At 39.2% G+C, this 27,297-nt stretch overlaps 1 protein-coding gene across 1 annotated transcript; it reads left to right on the forward strand.

Annotated features, from left to right (window-relative positions):
- Positions 1-1,669: 1,669 nt before the first annotated feature.
- On the forward strand, positions 1,670-26,865 carry PCF11 (PCF11 cleavage and polyadenylation factor subunit). Its single transcript, XM_058186295.1, has 16 exons — positions 1,670-2,318; positions 7,265-7,390; positions 8,664-8,852; positions 9,099-9,308; positions 11,026-12,089; positions 12,254-12,443; positions 12,529-12,973; positions 13,142-15,003; positions 16,696-16,798; positions 18,447-18,566; positions 19,163-19,271; positions 20,576-20,759; positions 23,703-23,858; positions 24,930-25,022; positions 25,174-25,209; positions 25,800-26,865. Exons 1-16 carry the CDS (start codon positions 2,082-2,084, stop codon positions 26,013-26,015), a joined length of 5,340 nt encoding a protein of 1,779 aa, XP_058042278.1. The 5' UTR covers positions 1,670-2,081; the 3' UTR covers positions 26,016-26,865.
- Positions 26,866-27,297: the final 432 nt, after the last annotated feature.

Below are 27,297 nucleotides of genomic sequence, written 5' to 3' on the forward strand. Positions count from 1 at the left end.
TGAAACTTAGGACGCTGGCAGCAACCCGTATCAACCATTAGCATCAGTCAATGCTATTTGTGATGTAATTTTGAATGTTCAGTTGACTTTCATGTTTAATGAATGAAGTAAATAATAATATTAAAAATAATAATAATAATCGTACATCTTAAGAAGGTACTTGGTTGATACTTAGGACGCTGGCAGCAACCCGTATCAACCATTATCACCAGTCAGTGGTATTTGTGATGCCTTTTTGAATGTTCAGTTGACTTGAGTTTCATGTTTAATGAATAAAGATAATAATAGAAATTCATCTCCTCATTTAGACCTCAGTAAATAATAGTCACATGAACCATTTTCAATATAATTCCTTGTGGGCTTCTGGAAGGTTATTAGAGCTTGTTTTGACTTAATTTTAAATAGATACCTAGCAGCAAATAATCCTAGAGGTTTCATTATATAGATGCCAGGAAGATAGGGGAGAAAGGTATCCCTGAGGAAAAAGCAGTTTTTTTCTCTCTGTATTTTCAAGGAATTTCTCAAGAGTGCTAATATGTAGGTGTTCACAGCAGGGCATCCATGCCATAAATCAGTGGCATAATTACTTTTTATTCCAATTAAGCTGCCAGCAAGGGGCCGAAAGACTGATCAGGAGTTCTGGAAAACCTATTTTATTTTTATATTTATTTTTATATACTGTTTGCAGTATAGAAATTGAAATCTCTGCCGGTGGGCAACGTGTTTTCTTTTAAAGGAAGCCACTCCTTGCTTTCATTCAATTGCTTTCTATTGTATTTTATTCATTTATTTATTTATTCTGTCAAGCACGTATTAGGTAATAGATATAAGTATAAGCATGAATTGAATACATTAAAATGAATACAAATAAAGGGAACATTCTAGTGGTGGAGAGCACAAATCTGAGGATTTTTTTTAAAAAAATGTGCTTTTATTTTTATTTTTATTTTGCACCAGCCAAGTCTCAACATATGCCAGCCTTTTGTAGTACAGCAGGGCATGACGGATTATTATCAGTATTTATTGGTTAGTTTTACTACCCCGCGGCTATCGATAGCGCGAAAAGGAATGTAATGTAAGGCCCGCTTGACTGGCCGTGTGACTTTTAGGTAGGCCTCAAAAAAAAGGCCCGTATTCCCATAGCAACAGTTGAGCCAAAGAACGGGACCAATAGGAAACGAGATCTCGCGGACAAGTCTTGAACGCTTTAAAAGACGTTGCGGGGGGGGGAAGAGGGAGGCAACCGCAACTCCCCCCCCCCCGCACCCCGCTCACGTCACGCGACAACAAGGAGTCCGGGTTACCTTCGGAAAGAGCCAACCCCAAAGCTTGAAGGAATAAAGAAAGGCGGGTTCTTAACAAGGCGAGCCCGCCAATCGCCGCGAGGAGCGGCGCCGTTCAATAAAAGCTCCGAGGAGATCGCCCTCCTTCCTCCCCCTCCTCCCGCCTCTCCCAATGGGAGGCGGGGAAAAACGAACGGCGGGGCGGCCCTATCAGAGCGCGGCGAAGGTGGGCTCCCCCTCCCGCGGCGAGCCAATGGCGTGGCGGCCAGCGAACAAAAGGCGCTCTCCAAAGCGCCCCGCCCCTTTCCCTCCTCTTTTTTTTTTTTTTTCTTCTTCAGAACCATTTCAGATGACGCAGCGGTTGAAGCCGGAGGACAGAAGGCGTTCGCGAGCCGCAGGAGCCGTCGTCGTCGCCGCCGCCATTTTGTGCGTGCGTTTCTGAGGGAGGAAAAAGAAAGGCGGTTGATCGAGGCGAGCGGCGACTGAGGAGAAGAAGGAGGCGGCCGGCGACGACGACCTGAGGAGAAAAATTACACACACACACACACAAAAACGACAAACGGCGAAGCGGAGGATGAGCTAGAAGAAAGCCGGGTGGGATCAGCAGCGGCGGCGGCCACTTATCACCACCACCACCACTACATCGGCGAAGAGGGGAAAAAAAAAAAGAAAAAGGCTTGCCTGGCCTTCCCTCCTCGGCGGGAGGGGGAATCCATCGGCCGTGTCCCCCCCGCGGCCTATCAGGCCTGAGGCGGGCGTGTGCGCGTGAGTGTGAGTGTGTGTGTGTGTGTGGGAAGAATGTCGGGCGGCGGCGCCGCGACGACGGCGTCCGAAGGGGCCGCCAGCGGTGGCGGCGGCGGCACCACCACCACCGGTGGCGGCAACAGCGAAGACGCCTGCCGCGACTACCAGTCGTCGCTGGAAGACCTGACGTTCAACAGCAAGCCGCACATCAACATGCTGACCATCCTGGCCGAGGAGAACGTGCCCTTCGCCAAGGACATCGTCTCGCTGATCGAGGCGCAAATCGCCAAGGTTTTTATATACTCTACCGCCGAATACGCTCTCTCTATTTAATCCCCCCCCCCTCCATCCCAGTCCCCAGCCTCCTCCCTTCCCATCTCTAGGGCAGCAGGTCTTCCTTCCTTCTTCCCCCCCTTTCGCTATCTTCTTCCAACCCCGCGTGTTTGTTGTTGAGCCATAGAATTAGTGGTTGGGGGGACGACAGGCCCCCCTCCCACCTATGTGTGTGTGAGTGTGAGATTCACAGAAAAGGTCACACGTCAAAAAGGGGGGGGTGTAGAAATAGGCTGGAAGGGGAGTGGATGGAGGGTCCGGTCTGTGGGGAAGGGCCAGGCAGAGGTCAGGATTGAGGCCTTAGGATAGAGCCCACTAGGTACCCCCAAAGAGAGTTGTTATAGGTAGTCCTCGACTTACGACACTTCCTTTCGTGATTGTTCAAAACAGCACTGGGGGGGAGGGGAAAAAAGTGACCGATGACCCCGTTTTATCACACTTTTTAAGACCGTGGCAGCATCCCCTTGTGGGTCACGCGTCCATCCTTATGACCATAGCAGCGTCCTGGGATCCTGTGTCAAGTGGGGGAAGCCAGTTTGACTTAACCAGGTTATAACTTAATTGATCCACGGCAGCGATTCACTTGAGGGTGGTGGCGAGAAAGGTCGTAAAATGGGGGCCAAAAGTCACTTACGTGTCTCGCTTAGTGACAGGATTGTGGCCGTGAGTCGGAGGACTACCTGTGTTTTGGAAGGAGAGGACCTAGTTAAGATTGACACGGCCTTCCATCCTTCCTAGGTGGGGTAAAATGAGGACCCAGATTGTTAGGGGCAAGGTGCTGACACTGTAGAACCGCTCAGACAGGGCTGTGAAGTGATATTTAAGTCTAAGGCCTATTGCTATTAAGCAGAGGAGGGGTAGAAAAGAGGAAGCCCTAAGGAGGGGAAGGGGAAATGGGTAGTTTTGTTAGGAATGTCACATGGGGAGGCACACACAACCCAGGCAGGCAGCCTCTGAATCTTCTTCCTGGGGTTTCTTTCCTTGGATTTCTCTGTGGTTCAGAATTGCCTTCAGTGCAGGCATTGCACAAACATTTCCCCAGCCATGTATGTCGGAAAAAGAAATGCTGTATCAAAGTAGGTCAAGTTATTGAGAAAGAGTGAACCCCCCAAGTCATATAGATAGCCTATTTTTCAGACAGACATGGATGGAAAGGGAGGGATGTGGAGTGTAATCAGGAGCACTGTAGATGGTCAAGAGTAAGAAGGGGCAAAGTCAGTCCAGGTGCTCTGGGAACAGCTGTGGGGGGGGCAGAGAATCTAGAGCTGCCATCCACCCTCACGCATGGCAGTGTCAAGGGCAGATAAACCGGTCCTAACTGCTTCCTTTCAGATAACTTGATGGAATACCATTTAGATAAAAGGAAGGTGAAAGCAATGGATTTTTTTTTTTAAAAAAAGGTTGTTCTGTTAAAAACAGGTAGGAACCACGTTTGACAGAACAACGTTGTGGGAGATAGTTTTCAGATCAAAAAAGGAAATGGAGAATGGTAGCATGAGCAAAGGTTAAGGTGGAAAATGAGACTAGGCCATAGTTGGCAGGAAACCCCCCCCCCCTTAGATTAAGGCCTGAATTATTCCTTTCTATGGAATAATTCCAAGGAAGAGGTAAATCTGCCCAGTTCAGAAAAGGGCCTGATTCTTCCTCCCCTGAATTTTGTGAAGGATTTTTAAGGCTGCATGAATTGAATATACAACATGGCCGCTTAGCTGAGTCTATGCAGCAGTTGCTGTTTTTGAAACATGCAGTTTTAATTCTCCTAGCCTACATACTTTAATTAGCTTGGTTACATGTTTTTAAATAAATAGATAAAATAATTTCAGGGACAACTAGCCTTAATACGTAAGGTCTGGAAAGGGAGTGGAATTTCATTATTTTCTGTAGAATAAATTTCTATAGACAAAGGAGGATCTTTATGCTCCCGGAATGTTTTTAGTAACAGATGCATGACAGGCTAAGGGTGTGCGTCTGCATGTGTATGCATGATCCATTCCTTGTTAGAGCAGCACGTTCATTAAGGCATGGAAAGAAATGTTCAGCCCTGCCTGCAGGAACCACAGCAGCCTATCTAATCCCAACATGGCGCCCGAGAAGCATATGATGCAAAAAGAAAGTCTAGGGTTCATATTGGCTCAGAAATTTTCTGATAAAAGTCACCCTTATGGTGCAGTATCTCTTTTTCCCCTGGAGTATTTTAGTCCTTTAAGTAGCAGAAGGGTAGCACATCTCTATTATAATTGAACATTTCTGTTCTCTTGCTGTTTCTTCCTCCTCACCCATTTTCCTTAGCTTCTGCAAGTATGTTGGGTTTTGATTTTGCTAATTTAATCTGGGATATTAAGTTATAATAAAATGGAAACGCAGGATAAAAGGCAATTGTTTATAGTGCAGATTGGTTAGTTTCAGTTCTCTAGAAATAGTCCCTATTTACTTTTAATGTTTTTGATCTCTCCAGAAATTCATAACACATAAATTCCAGTTCTGTTTTTTGGCTTTTGGGTTAATGGGGATGGTTACATAGATATCCCCTTGAGTGTATTTAAAAATACCTAAAACCTGTATTTCTAATTGGATTTGCATAGCTGTCTTTAGTGACCAGGATGAAACGAGATTTGAGTTCTCTGAAAACCACTTTTGAAAGAAAATATTGTCTGGAGACAATTTCTATTTAGTGTAATGCAGAGTGGTTTGCCTACCTTTTTAATAAATGATTTTGAAATGTGTGTGGTATTAAAAATGTAAATAAAATATATAAAATATGTATTTGTCTTTTTATTTACCGGGTGTAGTGCAGAATCTGTTATTAAAGTGTTAACTTTTCTGTGGTGTGGTTTACAGGAAAAAAAGTCTGAGGAAAGTTCAATTTTTAGGGAAATACTAAGAAAAACACAGATCCACATATATTCAACATTCAATTCATCTGATGTTTGAAGGAGTGCACCAAGCATTCTGTTGAGAACTCTGGACATGGTTTTTCTAGAAATAAGCTTTTTAAATTTTATCTCCACTTTCTTGGTGATTTTGAGTTGACTTTCTCACCTTCCACGACTTCTTGAAAATCTGACTTGGGGTTTGCCTCAGCTGGGTGGTTCTCCAATATTTCACAATGCATTTCTGTTCATGAATTATTGCAGTTGTAAACCCTGGTTCTCAGAACAGTGGCATTCCACTCATTTAAAGCTGGGATTGCTTTCCAATATCTAAAAACTGATTCTAGGACAAATTTGCCTCCTTGTTTCATAATTTCACACATAGTTTTCACAGCTTTGTGAATACAATAGGACCTTTTCTAACCCTTGAAATATTTTTATAAAAGGGAAGCGCACACATACTTCTTTGGGAATAAGATTTTAAAGGCTAGCTATATTTTTGACAGCTATCCTTCACAGTCTGCAGATGGGGTCTAAGAGCAGAGTACTAAAGTGTTCAAGAAGCTTAATACTTTGCAAGCCCTATTGTAACAATCCAAATTCAATCTTAACAGTTTGCAGATTGCACCTAATAAATTTTCAAGTCCAGCTATTAGGGAATTGATAATTGGCCAGTACTGGTATTCATGCCTTACCCGTTTGGGAATTCCTTTCTCTACATTTAACTTTTGCTTAAATGCTGTCCATAAAAGCCCTGTGTGTGTGTGTGTGGTTAAAGAGTTGTTGATCTCTTTCCCTCCTGAGCAGATTTCAAACAAATGTTTGATGTAAGGGTTTGAATAACTTGTTTTGAGGGGGAAAAAACCCTACACATTTTAAAGTGAAGAAGATAAGATGTGGTTTAGATTTTTCAAGATTTGAAAATTGCCTATGTGTTTTCATCTTCTATGAATATCTTCACAATTTGAACTATGTTAAAGGGAAAAACACTAGCTACAAGAAAAAGACCCTTGCTCCAAGGACAGCCAAACATTTGAGCAGTGGAATTTTGGCAATAAATGCAGACACTGTTAGCTGCTTAATGTTACACTGCCTGCAAATTTTGAGAATTGATGGGTGTTAAATGGGAATTAAACTATTCCTGTGTAAAAAGTCAATGTGTGTGAGAAACAATTACCCTCAATAAGTTTATACATGCTGATACTTTTTGGAAGTTTGTGGCCCTTCCTTAATGTGGATGAGACATTAACACTCATTTTGAACAGAAACAGGAAGGCTTCCACTTTCTTTGGAAATTCATTTTCAACAACCGTTCGTACTACATGAATTCCGGACGTGCCTTCTGTACAGAGGGGAAAAAAATCCATCTTGACTCCTTGGCCATTGAGGAGTGACCAGACATTGAAGATTGTCTTCTGTGCCAGTCTTTGGTTCCAGTTATTTATAAGTTCAACAACATAATTCCATTGTGGATTTATATTTTTTCGGTTCCAGTTCTATGGCTTGCATATAATTTTGAGATTGTTTGATTGCCATTTCTTCAACTGTCTAGAGTTGGTATTACTTGCCTTTGGATGACAGCAAGTGAAGCGTGGCTCATCTAACAACACTGGTATTCAACTTTCTGTCCACTGAATTCTCCCCTTCATTTTATGAAATCCAGTTAATTGATCCATGTCCCATATTATAGAGATCCCAACAGAAACTACTGTGTGTTCCCTCAAAGTATAGTCCAATAGAATGTGAGGTGGCTCATATAAAGACCCCAGTAGTTAATTTTGCATCATGGGCCAGTACTTCCTGCCTCTCACAATCCAATCCCCTTAAAAGAAAACCCAACCTACCAAATAATAACTGCACTGGTATCTATTGATTCTTTTAATAGCTAATTCTAAAATTAGTAAATGGTTGTTTTTTTGGTTCAGATTTGTTACCTACCAGAGGTATTGGGTTGGTAATTCCTTCATTTAAAAAGATCATTTTAGTTTTGTTTTGTTACAACTAAATGTTTCAGTTTTCTTCTTATTACTCCAGGCTCCTTCTAATGAGAAACTTCCTGTTATGTACCTAATGGATTCCATTGTCAAGAATGTTGGACGAGAATATCTTGCTGCATTTACTAAAAACCTAGTTTCAACATTTGTTAATGTGTTTGAAAAGGTATATATATATATATAAATGTGTTTCTCTAAAGTTTCAAAATTGCTGTTGTATAAATAAAGACATGGCACATTGTCTTGTTTTTTTTTTTGCAGTTTTAAGGGTGGAACATAAAGAATGTATCCTCCGTAAGAAAATTTGCACTAGAGAGCAACTAAATGCAATCATATCATGTGTTATGCTTTCTGTGAGTCACTCAGTAGAAGGCACAGTAAAATGCAGCTCATTAGATTTTTAGTTTTACAGAAGAATGAGTAACCAAGTGTATACATCCTATTCTTGTTTGTGTTAAGTATTCAATACTTTAGGGTTTTATTTATTTTGATAAACAAGATCTATAAAGTCTTATTTTGATCAACTTTTCTCTCCAATCTCAAGCCATTTCGATTTTCCATACCTGACCTAATTTATAACGATTGTGGACATTATTTTTTGCATTAGTTTGCTTGATAAATTTTAAAGATAACTTCCAAAGGCAGAATTTTCCTTTACAAATGTACATTGCTGTGAATTGTTAAAGGAAATTGAAATCACACTTTCCATTTCAGTACGGTTTGGTTGAAAGAGGCTAAAATTTTTGAGTTGCTCAAACATTAAATCAGTTTAATGTTAAATTAGTGACCATATAAATATTTAGGCAATGGAAAAGAGTTCACTTTTTGACTGAGCTGGGTTTTCAGAGTTGGGTTTTTTTGCATATTGACATACAAAAAAGTTTTGCCTTAAGTGGAGTAGTGTAGCCTTTCAACTGGCGCCCTTCAAATGTGTTGAACAACAATTTCCTCTATGCAAACTCAGCAGTGGACATGCTGTCTCTGGATAATGGGAACTCAACATCCTAAAAAAAAACCTAAGGAATTGATGAATGTGCCTGTGTTTGTTTTTTATTACATTGCTGGAATATACTTCAATAATAATAATAATAAGATTTTATCCAATAATGCTTAGTGAAATATGTCTAGTTCCAGTTGGTAGTGGAAACATTCTAAGAATAAGATACAACTGCTATATCACTATAAGTCATGCGTGGAAGATGAAAGAGACACGTGACTGCTGAAATCTTTGTTGTACTGTCTGCAAATTAGCGCATTAGCAGAGTGCAGTACTTGTTTCAGTTGTGCCCACTTGAATTCTCCACTTTTCACTGGAACTTGTGTACCCAAATGAATAGGGTATAACCCTAGAACACTTAAAACGTGGTCTTGAATTTTAGAAAGATGGATAACGTGTTATATGGACTTAACAAGCCATAGAATTATTCTATTGTTCTTAGGTGGATGAAAATACTAGGAAAAGTTTGTTTAAATTGCGTTCCACGTGGGATGAAATTTTCCCTCTGAAGATTCTCTATGCTCTCGATGTTCGGGTGAATTCAGTTGACCCTGCTTGGCCTGTTAAGCCGTTACCCCCTAATGTGAATACTTCTAGCATCCACGTGAATCCTAAGTTTTTAAGTAAATCGGTAAGTTGCTGAAACTAATGTTAAGTGTTTTTAACTCTGGCTTGACTTTTGCACGCCATAAATTGATAATTTAACAGTTAAGGCAAAGAACTATCACAGTGCTCTTTTTTATATTGTATGATATGCCCAATACACATTCTAATTGATTTGTATAAATAAACGAAATTACAAAACTATGAATAATGGCCGGTTATTTTCCTTCTTCATAAGTAAGAATCATGTATTTTATTACCATTTTCTTGGTAGCCTGAGGAACCTGCTGCACCTAGCTCTACAGTCTGTTCTCTTCCTGTGTCCTGTTCTGCTGTGTCCTCTACTCCAATTGTTCCTGAAATACAAAAGAACTTAACGCAAGAGCAGCTGATAAGACAACAGCTGCTAGCAAAACAAAAACAGTTGTTAGAACTTCAACAGAAGAAATTAGAACTTGAATTAGAACAGACAAAAGCACAGCTGGTGAGTAAGATGACTATGGCGGCTCTGATGTTTCAGGAATGGATTTTTTTGGGGTGTTCCTGATAAAGTCAGTTTAGCCTCATGATCCTTGCAACCTATTCTTTTTCTTTAAACTACTAGAATTTCAAGTAAAATGTATTTTTTCCTATTGATCAATCATTGATACACCGCAGATAATTATGTCATTCCAACATGTTAATAACGTGGACAAAGATTAGATTTTATAACTCGTAGATAAAATGTCTGCTTACTGCGAAAGTGTTCTTGTACATATCACACTTGATATGTAAGTTGCACTTAACTACTTTAGCATCTTCCACAATCAGTGAAGCCCAGTGCTTTACATGGGATCAGAGATTGGTAGATTAGAGCTGCAGGTTTAACATGACAGAGACTAACTATGAGGAATGTAAATTGTATTAGAAAAGAAACGCACAAGGCAGAATCTTGGTATCTTTTTTTTCCTAAACTAAAAAAAAATGTATAACACGGTTTATACTCTGCTGCTGATGGGTCTTCGGTCAGAGATCTTGAATAATTTTCATATTGTATCATATGCTACATTTACTCTATAATGACTGGATTGCAGAATTTATAATTTGAAGAAAGCGCCAAGTAATACAAATACAGTGGTACCTCAATACTTATCATTAATTGGTTCCGGGAGGTGGGATGAGTACCAGTCAGATTTTCTCATAAGGAATAATGTAGTGTGTCACAAGGTAGCCAATAATAACAAGTTCTAGCTTGTGCATTGAGTACCAAATAAATGATGAATAGTGGGACGATTTTTTGCATCAAAATTGTTGAGTTCCAAATTTGATGAGTTTCAAAAGCAGTTGAATACCAAGGTACCATTGTTTTGGTTTCAGATTTGTGATCTTTTTATTATCATTACTGAAATACTAGCTATAAAATGTACTTACGTCATTTACCACAACTAGATATTGAAAACGTTTTATTAGATTTTAACATACTGACAGGTATGAAAAGAAAATTAACCCAAAACCTATGTTTATTGTGGCATCCACAGTATATATTATACTGGAATTGGTTGCTACATAGAAGTAATTTCTTTATGCAGCTCAAATTGTGTTACAGATACTCACTTAATGACCAGACTTGGGACAGGCAATTCCATTGCTAAGCAGTGTGGTCGTTAAGTGAGCCATCACGTGACTACAACTTGCAATTTGACCGCCAGCTTCTCTATTGACTCTGCTGATCAGAAATCAGCAGTGAAATGTGCAAATGGGGATCATGTGACCACAGATCACTCTTGATGGTCATTTTTAAATTTTAAAGTGGGTTTTATTGTTCTAAATGCATTTTAATTGGGGGCCATATTTAATAAGCTTTTTAATTATTGATTTTATTCTGTATTTATTCATTGTGGTTTTATTTGGCTGTGAACCGCCCTGAGTCTTCGGGAGAAGGGCGGTATAAAAATTTAATTAATAAATAAATAATAAAATAAATAATAGACACCCGCCAATTGCAAAACAACTACATTTTGATCATGTGGCTATGGAGATACTGCGGCAGTCATAAATGCAAGAACCAGTCATAAAAATTCTTTTTCAGCACTATCATAACTTTGAAGTGTTGTTAAATAGGGTAGTTTATTAAGCAAAAATATGTATATTGTTGAACAGCTACGAGAAATAAAGTGGTGCTTATGTCTGAAATACTTTTCCCCCCTTCCTCCTTATTTCAGGCTGTTTCCCTCAGTGTCCAGCAAAGTGGATCTAATCTGGGCCAAGCACCTTTAAAACAACATGTGCCACAGCCACCTCACATGCCAGTTAAAGCTCCCCATCCAGCTTGTCTGCCACCAGAGAAAAACCATTTGTCTCCACTCCAGGATGCCAAAATAGCCAATAGAGACCCTCGTCTTAACAGAACGAGTCAGCATTCGTCTCATTTGAAAGATCAGACTCATAGGAAGGACTTCCTGATGAATGCAGTCAGTCAGCCTGACCCGAAGACTAGCAAAACTCCACAGAGTGAAAAGCAAAATGCCACAAAGCCAGAAAAATTAAAACAGAACGAGAAACTGCAGAAGAAAGAATTTGATCAAATGGATGCAAAGTCAAAGTTACCCTCTCCGTTGCAAAATAAGCTGCTTCACCCTAAAGAAACCAGGAACCAAGAATGTGAGAATCCCCGAGTGTCTGAAATCAACAAGAGAGACCCCAGGTTAAAAAAACATCTAGAGAAACCAGATGGCAAAGATGATGACCCCAAAGAAAAAAGGAGATGCATGGAGAGGAAAGACAAAGAGGAACATAGATCAGTTGGTGGTAGAAATAAATTAATCAATGGCATTGTACAAAAGCAAGATCCCAATACAGAAGAGTCAGAGAAGCAGAGTGGAAAACCAGGAAGGTCAAGTACTAGGAAACGGTCACGTTCTCCTAGATCTCGGTCACCATCTGCACATTCTCCAAAACGAAGAGAGAGAAGGTCACCTAAAAGAAGGCTTAGGAGCCTCTCTCCAACTGGATCTAAGATCGGGAAATCACGACAGTCTGGGCCCAAACAGTCGCATCTAGAGGATTTTGGGTCAGGAGCACGGGATGACAGAAGCTCGAACAAGAGGAATATCAAGCAGGAGGCGAGAGATTCTAGGAGGCCGAAGAAAATCCACGAAGACCGACCCCAAGAAGGAATGAATCAACATTCTTCCAAGTCAAATTCAGAACCCAAAGAAAATCTGGAGAATTGGCAAGGTTCCAAATCAAGCAAAAGGTGGAAATCTGGCTGGGAGGAAAATAAAAAGTAAGTTGATGATGTTTATGAGCCGTAATTGATTATCACTAAAGTGAAAATCTAAAATTACTGCTGAAATAAATTGTCTTTACAAAACAAAGATATAAGAGAATGTTTAGTCGCTGTGGATGGAGATGTTATATAAAATAACATGTCATTTCTGTTGCTTTCAGTCCTCAACTTACTGAAGAGCATCAAGGACTTGGTAAATCCCCTCATCAGAGGCACAGGGATACTTGGGCAACTAATAAAGGAGTTCCTTCACCTCGCACCCCAAAACAGCAACATCGATTAAGCGTAGATGCTAATTTGCAGATACCCAAAGAACTGACCTTGGCAAACAAGAGGGAGATACTTAAGAAGGTAATATGCGAATTTGTTCTTGCTGATTTTTTTTTTTTTTAAGCATTCAAGATTAACTCTTAATTTTTTTTCTTTTGACTCACAGGCAAGCGAAAGTCTCACATCTGGTGAAATAACACAGGATGAGTTCCTTGTCCTGTGTCATAAGATTCGCCAACTTTTCCAGTATCAGGAAGGAAAGCATAGATCTGAGTGGGATAATACACCAGGTGAAAAGGGGATGTCCAAAAAGAAGCCCTTATTATCCGAATCGGATTTAATATACCATGAACACAAAGCTAAGCTAAAACGAACGCAAGTTCAACATTCATTTCCAAGACTCAATATGATAGATGCTGAAGAAATATTAGACTATCACTTACCTGATGGATTTCTTTCTGGAATGGACTGTGACCAAACAAAAAACAAATGCAGTGCTCAGTTTGGCGAAAGATCAAGACGACATTCTCCTGTTGGTGGTAGCAGACCATACTCTGATAATTCTCCACATGATGTCAGGAGAAGACACGATGAGCCAAGTGCCTCGAAAGGTATAAAAACATTTATATTAGCAAAGCAAAATCAATACGTGTTTCTGTATGTGATTCAGCTTCATAACACAAATGTTCGAATTTTTTTTTTCCATAGAAGTATGTGTGAGCTTTACGTAATGGGTTTAGTGAATAAAGTTTGTAATTTTAGTCTTATTTTTCTTAAAGGTCTTCGGGAAGAGCAGAGAATCAATGACATTTTCAAGCGAGCAAGATACGAAGATACAGAAAAACCGTTCACTGACCTTCCAGGATCACGATTTGGGGCCTCTGATGGGAAGCAAAGGTTTAGTTCACTGATTGAGGACAGAGCTCATTTTGAAGGTTCTCCTAGACATCCTGGCATAAGGGCAAGTGGAGATGGACAATCAGGTCATTTTGAAGGGCCAGCTAATGCAGCTCCTAGAATTGAAGGGCCACAAGCACAGACTAATTTAAGGTTTGAAGGATCTCTAGGTCAGCCAACTGCTCAGTTTGAAGGACCTCAAGGGCAATCTGGAGGAAAAGGTTCTCACATGTTTGATGGGCCACCAGCACAGCTTGGGAGTGGTCCCTTAAGGTTTGATGGACCCTCGGGGCAAGTTAGTACAGGCAGTACTATACGATTTGAAGGTCCGATAGGACAACCAGGGGGAGGTTTACGATTTGAGGGGCCTTCAGGCCAATCTGTGGGTGGAATGAGATTTGAAGGGACCCATGGTCAACCCTCGGGAGGAATGCGATTTGAAGGACCTCACAGTCATACAACAGCTAGTATTAGGTTCGAGGGACCTCATGGCCAGTCTTCTGCTGGAATGAGGTTTGAAGGCATGCATGATCAGCCATCAAATAATATAAGATTTGATGGCCAGCCTTCGGGTGGATTGAGGTTCGAAGGGCCTCATGGCCAACCTTCAAATGCCATAAGATTTGAAGGACCTCATGACCGGCCAGTGGGACCTCATGGTCCACCAGGAAGTGGAATGAGATTTGAAGGACCACATGGACAGCCTGTAGGGCCTCATGGCCAACAAGGATCTGGTCTAAGATTAGAAGCCCCACATATGCAACCGGTGGGGTCTCTGGGACAACCAGGAAGTAATATGCCATTTGACGCGCCACATGGACAGCCCATTGGTCCACATGTGCAGCCTGCGAGTGGTCTGAGATTTGAGGGCCCTCATGGGCAACCTGTAGGGGCGCACGGTCAACCCCTTGGCTCTAGGTTTGAGGGGCCTCACAATCAGCCTCTGGGGCCACATGGACAGCCCATTGGTCCACATGTGCAGCCTGCGAGTGGTCTGAGATTTGAGGGCCCTCATGGGCAACCTGTAGGGGCGCACGGTCAACCCCTTGGCTCTAGGTTTGAGGGGCCTCACAATCAGCCTCTGGGGCCACATGGACAGCTGGGAATTTCTCCCAGGTTCGAGGCACCTTCAGTTCAGACTGGAGGTGGACTTAGATTTGAAGGGCCTATTAACCAGACAAGATTTGATGGCTGTCCGTCAAGATTTGATGGTCAGCCTGGCCAGCCATCTATTTTACAAAGACTGGACGGATTACACGTACAGCCTGCTTCAAGGTTTGAAATTGGCCCTGCTCAAACACCACCTCGATTCGATGGCCCACCTGGTCAGCAGGTCCAACCTCGGTTTGATACAATACTTCAGCGGTTTGACGATCCTCAACATCCAGGAACACGATATGACATCCTCCTTGGTCATCAGGGCCCAAGAATTGAAAACGTAGCTAACCATCCTGGCTCAAGATTAGAGACGGCACCATATGGACAAACCGGCCCTTACAGTGAAACTCCCAACCAGTCACCTTATAACGGGGCATCACAAGGACTGCAGTTCCAGAGACCTGACCAAATATTTGATAATCCCCAAGGACCAAACTTCAGTGGCCCACCTGTTTCTGCAGCACAGCACTTTCCTAATGCAATTAACAGGGCCCCAGGACCTTTTTATGACGACAAAAATCTTCAGGGCCCTCAGTTCAGAAATTTTAATAATATGACAGTTGGTAACGTTCAGCCGCCACAGCAGGTAAGAGTCTTAACAGTATTTCTGTTGTACTGTTCTTCAGAAACCTCGTCTGTTTGTATCTTCAGTTGCAGCAAATTATTTGTTGTTAAAATTGATTTGTGTGTGTGTGTGTGTATATATATATGCCTTTGACTAGCAACTTGCCTGGACAAATCCCTGCAGTTTTCTTGGCAAGATTTTGGAAGTGGCTTGCCATTGCTTTCTTCCTAGGGCTGAGTGGGAGTGACTGACCCAACCAGCTTTGTGCCCAAGCTGGGAGTAGAACTCATGATTTCCTGGTTTCTAGCCTTACGCCATCAATTCACTAAACTGGCCATGGATTAAGAAATACTTAACATCAGTAAAGTCTTAAAACAGTATAAGGAAGTGAGTCCTAAATTGCCATTGAAGTTGATCGATGCCATGAAAAGTTTCGAATCTTCATTATTTATTTCTGACACAGTGAGAATGTCTGAAATGATTTTGTCAGCAAAAAAAAAAAAAAAATTGTAATCCTAAACTGTTTCTTTACATTGGTTAATTTCCATGCCTGCAAAATTACTGCAGTAAAACTAGTGTAATCCCCTAGTTTCATAGTGTGGACAATTTCATTGCCAAGTGACGATTATAAATAATGACCTTATCAGTTGAAGAAAATAATGGTTATCAGTCATCTTTTGGAAAAAACCGAAGCAAAATTTCCATGTTGGTGGTTAGCTTATATGGATGGTATAAAAGGATTTTAAGACTGATGTTTAATATTTGATTTGATATTTATAACATGGTTTGGGGCAATATGCTGACATTGTAAACTGCTCGGAGTAAAGCAGGGGGCCCCAACCCCTGGGCTATAGTCCTCTACCGGGTTGTGTCCTGTTCAGAACTGGGTCCCAGAAGTGTGTTGTGACCCTCCAGCGGATCTGGCAGCAGATTCGGACAGTGAGGAGGTCAGGGAGGAACATGGGCCACTGGAGTCTGAGGAAGACTCGGACGATGGCTCTGAGTCGGAGGCAGAGATGGCCATTGTCGTCAGCAGCCTTTGAAGTTGGACATCAGTGAGGCAGAAGAACAGGTGGATCCTGTTCCCAGTGTGCGCATGCGCAGAGCTGCCAGGAGAAAGGAACAGCTAAGGAACAAGGGCCAGTTCGGGAGTAAAGGCACAGGTGGATGGTGAATGGCCCCTCCCAGAGGGAACAAAGAGGAGCCAAGGGGAGGGAAGTTTGCAGGAGCCAAATTAGTTCATTTGGGTGGAGATCTGTTCCTGGGTTCTTGCCAAGTATTGCCTGTTACAGTGTGGAGTCTGAAAGATATCAGCCTGGCCACTCTCCAAGCCTGATAAAGGTCGGTAATTGTGAATTATCTTGAAAGATTGTGGCAGAGGAAAGACTTTGCTGGAGAGAAATTAGCTGTAAATTAAAAGGGGTTTATCGGGGCTTCGTGCTGCTGGGGAAGCCTAGGTCAGAACAAAGTGGTGGGCATACGCAAATGGAGCTGCGCATGTGCACGTCCACTCACACGGAACCATCCTCTCTTCCCCACCACCACCGGACCACAAAGCCTGGAAGGTTGGAGGTTACTATTTCTAATATTGCTGATTTCATTTCTTCAAATGGTTTTATATTCTGTACACGACTGAAATAAAGATTTGTTTATTTTTGTCCTTAAGAGAGAAAAAAAAAGAGGCCTTTTGATCAGGGTTATGTTTTTTCATAGGTACCTGTTCTGCCAGTATCTTCTGGCCAGCCTTTCAGTCAAGGGCAGCCACTATTGCCAGTCCATGCACAAAACCCTGGAGGTTTTGTTCAAAATCAGCCAGGTTAGCGTTCACTTATTTTGGTGGGGGGAGGGGGTTGTTTTACTGAAATACTGCTTTATTCTAAACTTAACTGGGGATATTTTGTCTATATTAAACCTGAAAGATGTCTTCAGCAGTAAGGCTTGGTTACAACTGTCTGAAATTTTAATATAATTCAGTTTGGTATCATAAGGTCATTAAGGTAAAATTGGTATGTATGTTCTGCTTATAGATGAGATATTTATCTACAGATATTTTCCTCCGTAAGATAGGACGAATATGAAATTCAGAGTTCAAATTATAGTTGCTAACTGCATCCTAGAAAATGATCTGTACCCATTTGGAGTCTGGAATTTTCATTCTTCAACATAAAGTAATATCTCCCTCCCCCTCCATACATTCAACAGTGACTGAAAACAGTAGTAACTTGCTCTAGTTTTCTATATTATGATCTGTGATAGCGAAAGGCATTTTAACTTAATTCTGAAGCTTGAAGAAAGCAGGAATAAATAGGCAATGATTGTAAGTAGTGGCATATGAAATGAAGAATCCTTTGACTGCTGGATATTAGCTGTTCAAAGTTTCATTGGACTGCAAAATTTGAATATAAGAACTAGCAGAGTGAAACGAGAAGTATTAAAAAATAGCTGCATAGGTGATTTGAATTTTCTAGAACCGCTAATGTTTACCAAGCCAGAACGAAGCCTTTTTAAAAAAAATAATGTTGCCATAAAATGATTTGTAAAATTATAGCTTATTTCTCCCACGCTCTTGAGAATATAACTAATACATTTGATTTTAGTACACAAAATTTACATTTTAAAATATTTTTTTTAAAGAGATTTTTATCATCTGACCAGAATCACATTTGTTTATAATGCTAATAAACAAAAAGATACATTCATGTTACCATGGATTAATTATTAGGTCTGAATTGATAAACGATATTGTGGAGATTTATTTAAAAACTAACGTTTCTAGAACATCAGAAGAGGAGTTTAATTTGCGTAAAAATGGTATTCAGGAAACTGTATTTTAAACTATATATTTAAAAATATAAATATAGTATATATTTATAAATATAGTATATATTTATAAAAATCCCAGTAGACACATTTAAAAACTTCATCGACCAGGGATATAATCATGTTTTTATTGTCTATTTTGATAGTTTTATTTGTCTATTTTGATAATAGACATAATTGTTATTCCTGATTATAAAGCTTTTTATAAAGTTCATTGTGACTTTTTTACTTTTAATTTCTAGAATTGTGTTATGTAATATAATTCTAATCTTTAAAGTTCCCCTTTAAAAGAAAATCCATATCTACTGATGATCTTCTTTTTGGAAAAATAAGTCCTAAGCGTTTTTGGGCACATGAAACTAGTCCAGCATTTTTTAAAATCACAGTCTTCTATAACAGTTTGTTAGATAGATTCTCAAAGGCTGCTTCTGCGTTTATATGTGCAAGGTCACTGTATAAATTGAAATGGGAAGGTGGTTAAAATGCTCAAGTTCTTTTAAGAAGAACCAGAATTAAAGATGGAGAAAGGAATAATTAATGATTTGTTTGTTTAACCTTTGACAATAACTGCTTAAGATACTTGAATTCTAAATTGAGTTTCGAGATAATATCTTATAAATGTTCACATTTTCACTCATTTCTAGGAAACATCCCACTTTCCTACCCTGATAATCACCTTGGACAACTTGATGTGAATGAGTTATTTTCAAAACTACTCTCTACAGGAATCCTTAAATCATTACAGCCCGATTCATCTTCATCCCGTAAGTATCCTTTTGCATAGAATATCCTTTATATCCTAATTAATATCCTGTCTTGTTGATCTATTAATCTTATCTATCTATCTATCTATCTATCTATCTATCTATCTATCTATCTATCTATCTATCTATCTATCTATCTATCATCGAATTTAGGCACTATCCATCTCACTCTTGGCATTCTGAACTTATTGTACCAAGTAATAAATGTTTATGGCCACCATTCAATATGAAGCATTAGAAATAATTTGATTTTCTTTTATCGGGGCAAAAATTGAGCAGTTGAAAATGGATCTATCATGTGTAAGAACTTAGTTTTTAAGCCTATCAGTTGGAAATAGTGTATATATGTCTGAATGCACAAATATGTGTACTGTGCTTCCAGTTGATACATTTTTGTACATGTCTATAAAGAAAATTAAACCAGGAGATAAAAGTTAGATGTATTGAAAGAAATTGATCACAATCATTACCCCTGAATACTGTACCTGAGATCAATGTTGATCTTACAGATAAAGTTACTTTAATTTATTTGAGATTGTTACAATTGAGGAAGCAAAGGTTATCCCAGTATTTAAAAATACATCTCATTTATTTAGAAGTCAGTGAAGTTTCAACTCAACCACCTCCAGAGGAAGAAGAGGATGATCAAGATCAGAATGAGGATATTCCAGACCTAACTAATTTTGTGATAGAAGAACTAAAACAGTATGTGTATTTAATGGGGCGAAGAGGGGATTATATCCAATTGTGTAGTTTAAATAAGGAATTCCAAATGAATTGTAAAATTAAGAAAAATCAGGTGCCTGACTCCTGAGGGTAAAAAATTGTGGTATCTGTGTATAAATTCAATATTTACTTTAAATATTGTGACATTCAGTTAAGCATTAAGTATTCTAGATTAAGAGGTCCCAAGGTTTGCAGTAGGTTTCTTTAACATAGTGTCTTTATATAATCCAGAGAAAATTTATGTTCTTACCACTGAACAAATCCCATTTCAACATCTTTCATACATGAACTAAGATACAGAAATTTATCTAGCTGTTCTATTTTCCATGGACATAAATATTCCCATGGAAAAATATACACAAACTGAAATTCCCAAATAACCCAACTCTTAACAAGCAATTCTTATACATTTATCTTTAAAACAGATATCATACATCAGTTTTTTAGCCTCTGTTTAGTATATTAATTCTTCATTTATTGTGATATATGGTTTATTTCCATCATATGTCATTCTTAATGTGTTCATCTCTGCATATTTGGGCAATACATACCATACTTTTCATATATTTCTGATCGATCTGCAGATGATTAGAAGTCTGATTTACACAATTCATTGGCCTCTCTGGTATGTTTTCAATTAGAATTGTGCCAATCCCTTATGTAGGCATGTTTAACAACCAATTCCTCTATAGTTTAACTATCTTCCACCTTGAAAATAAAATTGGCCTGTATTTCCATGCTGTAATATGTATTTGGATTTAACAATTTTCCATTTCAGGTAGTGGCCACAAATAAGATATTAAGTATTCTAACTATTTCTTTTAAAAAAGAATATAATTAAATTTCCAAAAATAAAAGGCTAAAATTTGAAAAAAAGCATAACAAAAGAGCAAAGGTGGGAGAGCAGAACAACAGGGAAAGTTTAAAGCTTAAAAAGTAACTTAAAAAACAAACAGCAAAATAAATAAATAAGGTTGCTTCCAACTCTTCCGGATTGATACAATTACATAATAAAATACGCTCTTGTTTTAGTTTAATGAAAGAACGAAGATAATAAAACTTAAAAATATAAAGATGTACATGCCAAACAATCAAATAATAACAGCAACAGTATGTAATGTCATAATATCAGATCTTAATTTGACATATAACCCATATGGGTATCATGTTATAAATTCCATAAAATACATCTAATATTGCTAGGTATTTCTATAATAGAAAGTCTACAGTGGAATATCCTCTATGCTAAGTTTTCTAACTTGACGTTTCTCTCTTGTTTTCAGACGTTACGATAGCGTTATAAACAGGCTCTACACTGGCATTCAGTGTTACTCTTGCGGAATGAGGTTTACAACTTCCCAGACAGATGTGTATGCAGACCATCTGGATTGGCACTATCGCCAGAACCGTACAGAAAAGGATGTTAGCAGGAAAATCACTCACAGAAGATGGTACTACAGTTTAACAGTAAGCACCTGTTTACATTGTTTGGCACAGAGAATATTTATTCCGTGTTCTTGGTTCATCTTTCCCAAAGGACTGAGGTCATAACGATATCATTAAAATCAGTATAACACAAGGAATCTTCTAGCCTCTTACAGATTAAGACAATAATTGGGGATCATAGACCATTTCATTAGTTAACACAAATTGGTCCCCAAGGAGGGAGGGAGGGAAGGAAGGAAGGAAGGGGAATAATAATACACCTAGTCCTCAACTTATGACCAGAATTGAGCCCAAAATATCAGTTACTAAGTGACAGCTTTGCTAAGTGAATTTTGCCCCATTTTATGACTTTTTTTGCCACAGTTGTTAAGGGAATCACTGCACTTGTTAAGTTATTAATACGGTTTTGTTAAGTGGCTTCCCCATTGACTTTGCTTTAGAAGGTCACAAAAGATGATCACATGACCCTGGGACACTGCAACCATCATTAATAGGTGTCCCTTGTCAAGTGTTCAAATTTGTGACTTTGCCGTTGTGACTTTGAAGGGTCAGTGAACTGCTGTAAGTTGAGGATTACATACAAAAAAGTTAAAATTACTTGAGAATTATTTTTTGGCAGCAACAAAAAATTATTAATATGATAGACTTTCCTCCATTGATAATTTGAAAGTTGCTGATAATTGTCCTTGTTTAATTCATGAGAAATACTGTTAAATCTGACAGAGTTTTAATTTGCGGTTTTTCAGGGAGGTGTGATGTTGGTTTATTTCTTTAATTTATATGCTGCCCATCTCACTTAAAAAGCAACACTTTTAATTCCTTTGTTTGAAGAGGGATATTTCTAATAATGCATAATTCAAGGCTTTGTCGGGTTTTCTCCAATAGATAGCATGGCTATAACTTTGGAAACCTAGGGGTAAATTGTGTTATTCTTCAGATTAGTCTTAAATTCAGTATTCTGACTGCTAAGCTTTCTTGGGAGAGAAAATATTTGGTACTAGCCTTTCAGTAGTATTACAACTGTGATAGTTTAATGCTTGCTTGGATCACTTTAAGATCATTTGCTGCTATTGTTTTAATAGGTCTTTGGCTAGTAATCCAGCTTCTAGGCTTAACATACTTCGTCCTTTGATTGAGTGCATTCTCTTTGTAACCACTACCATACAAGTGCTCTCTGCTGGTGACATGTGGTCACAACCTCTGCCTCTAAAAATAATGCCATATAGCCTTGCCACTGTGTTTAGAAGAAAAGAATATGCAGCTGCAGCAGTTAAATTCTAAACTGAGAAGTTGAAAGCTGAGGTTTTAGTGGCATTAGGTAGTCAAAGCATTTTCCCCCCCTGCATGCCTGATGTAAGCATTTTTCCTAGGTGCTGTGTCCCACATGGACCTTGGTCTTACATTTGCTTACAGATATTTGGTGGTAGAGTTTTCTTGCATGTAAGACACCTGTCGAGTGAAAGCTGGAGTGGCTTGAAGTCACTAGCCTCTTGCTTCAATCTTCCCTTGAAGATTCAGGGAAGGACCAAAAACAAGTCCCAAAGGTGGTTTTTCAAAAGGAGACTGGACTTTATTTTTCCTTGAAAATATTTTGCTTCTCATCCAAGAAGCTTCGTGGGTTCTGACTGAATGATGGAGAATTGAAGATTTATATTGCTTGCAGTCATCTGGTCATTAGCACTCTTAACACAATGACCAGATGGCTGCAGGGAATATAAATCCTTCCAGTCTCCGTCATTCAGTCAAAATTGAAGAACCTTCTTGGATGAGAAGCGAAATGTCTTCAAGGTAAAATGAAGTCCAGTTGCCTTTTGAAAAACCACCTTTGGGACAACCATGCTCTGGATGGCTGAGAATCTCCATGGACAATCAAACACAAGATTAAAACCTTACAGGTAGTCCTCCACTTACGATCACAATTGAGCCCAAAATGTATGTTGCTAAACAAGAGATTTGTTAAGAGACTTTTGCCTCAGTTTACGACTGTTTGTGCCACGGTTGTTAAATGGATCACTTCAGTTGTTAAGTTAGTAACATGGTTTTTAAGTGAATCTGGCTTCCCCATTGACTTAGCTTGCCAGAAGGTTGCAAAAGGGGATCATATGATCCCAGGACACTGCATCTGTTATAAATGTGAGAAAGTTGCCAGCAGTCCGATTTCTGATTACATGTCCGTGGGGATGCTGCAATGGTGTGAAAAATGGACATAAGTCGTTTTTTTCAGTGATGATGTAACTTTGAGCGGTCACTAAATGAACTATTGTAAGTCGAGGACTCACTTGCCAGCTGCATTTGGTCACCTTGCAGCAAGATGGGCAGCAAACAAATTTAATAATAATACATAAAATTAGGGCTGTTACCTCCCTTGATAAATAATATGATCATTAAATGAAACATCACATGGCCATGCCAGCTTACAACATCCGTTCTGGTTGTGTCATGAAGCAAATCATTAAGCTTGGTGATTCATGACTACAACTGGCAAGTTTCTATCAGCTTCCTTAAATGACTTAGCTTGTTGGTAGCTGGTGAACATGTTGTGGTTGTTGTAAATGCATTCTGGTTGTTAAGTGCCCAAAACACAATCACACAGCTTTGATTATCAGTCAAAACTTATTTTTCGGTGTTGCCATAACTTTGAACAGTCACAGAAGAGCAGTCAGTAAACAAGGATTACCCATACATCACTGGGTATAATGAGTTCCACTTGGCTCATTGAAACAGACACATGTCTCCTATACTGCTGGAGAATTCGGATGATTGAAGAGCAGCATGTCAAGAGGTTTGTTTTTTCCAGGATAAAAAAACTGCACAGACTTGATCCTGTTGCTGAAATAGGTTCATAAAGTGCTGCTGGTTACTGGGAACAAGAGACAAAGAAGTATTTAACAGAGAAATAAACTCATGCTGCCATCTTTAAAAAAATGGAAAACGGGTTAAACATTTTTCAATGTTCTTCTTTAGGATTGGATAGAGTTTGAAGAAATAGCCGATTTAGAGGAGCGTGCAAAGAGCCAGTTCTTTGAAAAAGTACATGAAGAAGTTGTATTAAAAACTCAAGAAGCTGCTAAGGAGAAGGAGTTTCAGAGTGTCCCTGCAGGCCCAGCTGGAGTGGATGAGGTAGGCATTGCTCTGTTAAAACTGGCTTCACATAATTGAAGTTTTTTAAGTTGACGTAATTATCCTGCAATCCTTAGTTTGGCACTTAACGTTTTATTATAGCACTTGGAATATATAAAAATAGATCCATGTGGATTTTGTTCAATTTTTAAAAAGGCTTACTATGAAAAACCACATACATAGATGTTTACAATATTTACAATAAGAAACGTTTTTTTAAAAAATACTGATCCCCCCAAATTTCTTCTTAAAATTTTTTTGTTCACTGCTTATCCTTGGACTTCACATTCTAGAACTTTGTCATAGCAGTAATTTACGATCACTGCATTTTGAGATGACAACGGATTTTAAAATAGATATATCTATCTATAAATTAAAACTCCAGTGTCTGTTTGTAACCTTCAAGTTGAGCGAAATGGTGCAGTATACGGCATCCCTTTCTGAACCAACCTATCTCAAATGGGTTAATTGACAGAATGCCAAGATGCATTATTCCTGGGGGAACAAAAGTTGGGAACGTTGTGGCCGCATTGGAACTGCCTTGTTTCTGCTGCTGCTTCAGTGCTGCCACAATCGGCTATAGCGCTTACTGTCATTTCCAACACTCCCCGACACAAGTCAATCATCCTTTCCATTGATTGCTGACAGCTTCCCACAAGCAAAGTATTTGCTTTTGGGAAGCTAGCACGCAGCATTGGCAATGGAAGGAACTGCCAGAGAAAGTTACAAGCAGGAAACGAGCAGAGAAGGTTGCTTGCTTGAGAAAGTCTTGTGGCAAGTTGGCTGTGGCAGGTTGCCCTATTCCGGGCTAAGAAGGGTGCGCTGGGGTGCACAAATGTGCGAGGTGTGGTAAAAGTCAAAAAGGGGGGTGTGGGCTATATGAGTTACATAAGGGAATATATCTGAAACAATGACTCAACTGGTCTGGGGTTGTCTAGTTACAGTGGTAATGCCGGCCTACAAATTTCTGCATTCACCATAGGCCAACTAGAACAAAATGAAATTGTTCTGCTACTCATCTGAAAATATAAATGACACCTTGTAAGTATAACTATATTTAATTGCTTTCAGAGCTGTGAAATCTGCCAGGAGCAGTTCGAGCAATATTGGGATGAGGAAGAGGAGGAATGGCACTTAAAAAATGCAATTCGTGTAGAGGAGAAGGTACCGTTAACATCTCTTCGTGTACACAGTCTGCTTAAAAATGTCTTTTTTGGCTTGATACGCTATCATTATAGAGTAATTGTTTTGCAATATACTTTGTGTGCCTTTTTGTGTATTTGTAAACTAAGATCCACTTCCTTTCCTTTTGTAGATCTACCATCCATCGTGTTACGAAGATTATCAAAAGGTAAACAAAAACTCCCTTTGATTTTCTGTAGGCTTATATGTTGAGACTGCAAAAGCTGCTGTTTGAATCACTAATCCTTACTTGAGCCTATTTGACTACATCAGTAAGAGGTAGCAGTATGTTCCAGGTCAGACTAAATATTTTTTGCTGTTGATGATGATATCTAGGGCTGATTGACATTGAAGAATGTCCAAATAACATCTGGATTTTTACGTGTGCTGAATTAACCATAAAGACGGCTGGTTGACAGTAGGAATCTCCATTATGAAAAACCTAAATACAGAGACTCTGAACCACCTTTTGAAGATGGTTTTTAGAGATGATTCTTAAAAATTGCAAAGATTTAAGAATGAATTTTATTTTAAGTGGCTCTTTTAAAAACCTTGCCATCTTGTGAACCACTGTTCTGCATGAGAGCATGAAATCCCTGATATTCTAAGAGAACTTTGACTCTGCTTGTGAACAGGTAATGAAAGAGTCCAACCAGATAACGAAAGTTGCTGTTTTGCTTTATTTAAATTATTTAAATTTTTATCACATTAAAAAAATTCAAGCTTCATCCCAAATATGATGTTAATTTTGACTTGCAGACTTCATCATTTGATTCCACCCCATCTCCAAGCAAGACTCCTGTGGAGAACCCACTAAATATTATGTTGAATATTGTCAAACAAGAGGGACAGGACTCATGTAACAGCCCCAAAGTTAAAGAAGAACCGGAAGAAAAAGCTACGGATTGCACAGATGGGAATATACCTGAATCTGCTGAAATTAAAACAGAGCCTCTAAAGGTTGAATCAGTTTAAACTGTGGTTTTTTTTTTTTAATTACAGAGAAATGCTTATTGTTGTCCTACTGACTCGAATGCAAATAATTTTTATATGAATAAAATGTTTGCCTGGGGCAGGGCCCCAGCTACTGACTTGGTTAATAAATACATTTTTGTATTTGAATTTCTTATTGCCTGCACCGTGTCAGGTGTCTATCGTGTGGAAGTTCTGTAGATGGCGTACAAATTTAACAGGAATAAGACTGTATATGTAAGAGAAAAAATGTACATTTTTTTTTTCATTTGTGGAAAATGTAAATTATAAATAAAAAATATTTTTGCTATCTACGGAGTGTAATGTTTATGCACACCATCTAATTAAACAACACCGCCACACTTAACCTTGGGGGTGTTTTAAAGGCAACAGAACTCCTGCTCCCTCACACAAGGCTTGTGCTCGACTAGGATTCTTGCAGACATAACAAGGAAGAGTCTTTTGCTGTAAAATTTGATAAGGAGAAAATTACTGTCCGAAGAAAGTTCTTTTGCAAACCTTGAATTGCTTTCCTTAAGCATTCACATTAGGCATTTAAAAAGAAAAGTAGGTTGACCTAACAAATATAACATAGTTCCCTTTGGATACTTACCCACACCTTACATCCGAGCTTAGATTCTCATAATTGCAACTTCTCCGTACACAAAAAGCTTAGTGCTTCCTTCCTTTTTTTTTTTTTTCATCATTTTAGAGGAACAAATGTAAGATTGCTCATTTGCAACATGGTTAAACTTCTTTTTTTTGGTTGGGTTTATTGGATCTAAATAATAGAAGAGATTACCAAGAAATGTTAATATTTATTTCGTGTAATAAATTAGAATGGAAGCATATACCTGTTTCGGAGTCTTTTCTTTCATTGGTGGGCTTGGGGGCATATGAATTACAACTTTGGGCCGTGAAGTTAAAAATGAATTGGATGGGGGCGCACTTGTTTGTTTGCTTGTTTGTTTGTTGAATGTTATTCATAGAATACGCTAGGAGGGACCTCTGAAGTGTAGTCCGATCCTTCACCCTAGGCGTGTGACATGTCACAATACATGATACGTCACAATACATGATGTGTCAGGCCTGCCACAATTTAAGCCCCTAAATCAGTGATGGTGAACCTTTTCGGCACCGAGTGCCAAAAAGGGAGCGCATGCACTTGTCTGGCCTGCAACCCGGAAGAGAAGCTGCCCAGGACGCATGCGCACACCCAAAAATAAACTTCCGGTTTACTGGCACGCATGCATCTGCGACGGGCCGATGCACATACTTAACACAG

This window comes from Ahaetulla prasina, chromosome 5, assembly GCF_028640845.1.
Source record: "Ahaetulla prasina isolate Xishuangbanna chromosome 5, ASM2864084v1, whole genome shotgun sequence".
Lineage (NCBI taxonomy): Eukaryota > Metazoa > Chordata > Lepidosauria > Squamata > Colubridae > Ahaetulla > Ahaetulla prasina.

Excerpts from the sequence above, each read along its gene's own strand:
- PCF11 (XM_058186295.1), top strand. The coding sequence starts at position 2,082 with ATGTCGGGCGGCGGCGCCGCGACGACGGCGTCCGAAGGGGCCGCCAGC. Across the intron at positions 12,444-12,528 it reads AGAGGGAGATACTTAAGAAG|GCAAGCGAAAGTCTCACATC; the intron begins GTAATATGCGAA and ends TTTGACTCACAG. Across the intron at positions 18,567-19,162 it reads GCCCGATTCATCTTCATCCC|AAGTCAGTGAAGTTTCAACT; the intron begins GTAAGTATCCTT and ends TCATTTATTTAG.